Here is a 2,584-nt window from a genome sequence, read left to right on the forward strand (position 1 = left end):
TTTCAAAATATATATTATCCGTGAATAAATAATAAATAGAAGCATTCTCATTTACAGATGGATGTAAGATTATTTTCTATATAAATTAAAATTTTAATTATTAATTTATTATGGTAATTTTCTTCATATATATAGAGAGAGACGTCCATGACATAATTCATAGTAACAGTTTCAAATTACAAATATGACAGGATTTCCGACCACTGTACTCCTCTGTTTCATACTTTGCGCCACCGTATCAAGTAAGCCCAAAATCTTTATTCTCTTCATTTCAATTACTTTATTAAAATGTTTCCTTTTCTTATAATTTCCAGCTGGTGTATCATACGCCGCCGCCGGAGCCGGCAACGTGGGCATCTGCTACGGCCAATTGGGAGACAACCTTCCCAGTCCGTCAAAGTCCGTCGAGATCTTGAAAGCCATGAAGGTGAAGCAAGTCAAACTGTATGATTCTAACCCGGCCATTCTCGGCGCCCTGAGAGGATCCGACATCGAGGTTACGGTCATGGTCCCGAACCAGCTCCTTGTGAGCATCTCCACCAATCAAGCTATCGCAGACGAATGGGTACGGTCCCAAGTCTTACCCTTTTACCCAAAAACAAAGATCCGATACGTTCTCGTCGGAAACGAAATCCTTTCTATCCCCGACCGTAACATCCAGCTCAGCCTCGTCCCGTCGATGTACCGGATTCAGAAATCGCTTGCGAAATTCGGCCTCCTCCGTAAGGTCAGAGTCACTACCTCATTGGCCATGGACGTGCTTCAAGCTTCTTACCCGCCTTCCAATGGAACCTTCCGTGCCGACATCTCCACTCAAATCATTAAACCTATGCTTCAGTTTCTCAAGTACACGAAATCATTCCTCTTCTTGGATGTATACCCGTATTTCGCTTGGGCATCCAACCCGGTCGACATCAAGCTTGATTACGCCCTGTTATCCTCCGCCAATAACATAAGGGTTAAGGATCCGGGTACGGGGTTAACCTACACCAATCTGCTGGATCAAATGATAGACGCGGTCTACTTTGCCATGAAAAGAATGGGCTACCCGCATGTTGGGATCTTTATAGCGGAAACCGGTTGGCCGAATGGAGGAGATATTGGCCAAACAGGAGGAGCTAATATTAACAATGCAGCAATTTATAACCGGAATGTAATAAAGAGATTCACGGCGATACCCGCCATCGGGACGCCGGCGCTGCCGGGTGTAGTCATACCGGCATTAGTTTTTGCCCTGTACAACGAGAACTTGAAACCGGGTCTGGGATCGGAGAGGCATTTCGGGGTGTTGTATCCTAACGGGTCAAGTATTTACGGACTTGATTTTTCGGGTAAAACACGGCCGGGGGGAGATACCAGGGGGCCGTTGCCTGCTAGAAAGGTATGGTGCGTGGTGAGGAATGGTGGGTCGACGGCGAATCGAAAGGCATTGGGGGAGGCGGTGACGTACGCTTGCGGGCAGGGAAATGGAACCTGCGACCCGATCAAGCCGCGGGGAGTGTGTTACCGGCCGGATTCGTTTATCTTGCAAGCTAGTTATGCGTTCAGTGCATATTGGGCACAGTTTAAGAAACTGGGTGGATCTTGCTATTTCAATGGCCTTGCTAAGCAGACTACAATGGATCCAAGTAAGTTAATTATTGAATACAATGTAACTTTGATTTTATTTTTTTTACTAATGTAAATTTCTTTGCATGCAGGTTATGGATTGTGCAAGTTTCCCAGCGTTACTTTTTGATTTAATTTTTAGTCTACAATATATAAGAGAGTACTACCAATATTATTATTCTTACTTCATTTATCTATTTGTAAAATTGTTTGTTTTCAATTTAATCTAAATCAAATCTTCAATCCTTTATTATTATTATTATTATTATTATTATTATTATTATTATTATTATTATTATAGTGTAAACTTTATTGAAAATTCAACTCTAACATTCATTATTTATTCATATTTGATTGAATGAGTTTAAATAAAAGAAACTCAAACTTAACCTCTAATATATTTTTAACGAGAATTAATAATAATATTATTATTATTTGTCACTTCTTTATTTATATTTATGAGTATGTCTAGCTCGCCTCATAAATAATATATTCTTACATAGATTATTTCATTATTTTATTGTTATATAAAACATGTCTAAAATCATTACAACAAAGATTCTAACATGAGCCATTATTTTTATTTATAAAATAGCCTCACCTAATTTTAAGTTGATTTAATATTATCATATAATAGATATTATATCAAGTTTGGTACCTATATTAATCATATGGTATAAGTGGTAAGGGTATAAATTATAAAGAGGTATTAGAAAGTATAAATTATATAAGTTAATATTTTGTTAAGAGTGTATAATAGATATATATTTTATAAATTTTATTATTTTGTGTTTGATTTGTAATATAAAAAAGTAGTAAGAAATGTGAGAGACTATTTTACCCTTATATTTATATAAATTATTTTAATATTTATTTTATAGATAATTTTTTATTAATTATATTGAAATTAATACATAATTATCATATAATTATATTTTTAAAATAAATAATACTATTATATAATTTAAATTCTTTT

General features: G+C 35.9%; 1 protein-coding gene across 1 annotated transcript; it reads left to right on the forward strand.

The window, feature by feature from the left end:
- The first annotated feature begins 403 nt into the window (after positions 1 to 403).
- Positions 404 to 1,684, forward strand: LOC124925424 (probable glucan endo-1,3-beta-glucosidase A6). Its single transcript, XM_047465424.1, has one exon. The coding sequence runs from the start codon at positions 422 to 424 to the stop codon at positions 1,682 to 1,684; it is 1,263 nt and encodes a 420-aa protein (XP_047321380.1). The 5' UTR covers positions 404 to 421.
- Positions 1,685 to 2,584: the final 900 nt, after the last annotated feature.

This window comes from Impatiens glandulifera, chromosome 1, assembly GCF_907164915.1.
Source record: "Impatiens glandulifera chromosome 1, dImpGla2.1, whole genome shotgun sequence".
Classification (NCBI taxonomy): Eukaryota; Viridiplantae; Streptophyta; class Magnoliopsida; order Ericales; family Balsaminaceae; genus Impatiens; species Impatiens glandulifera.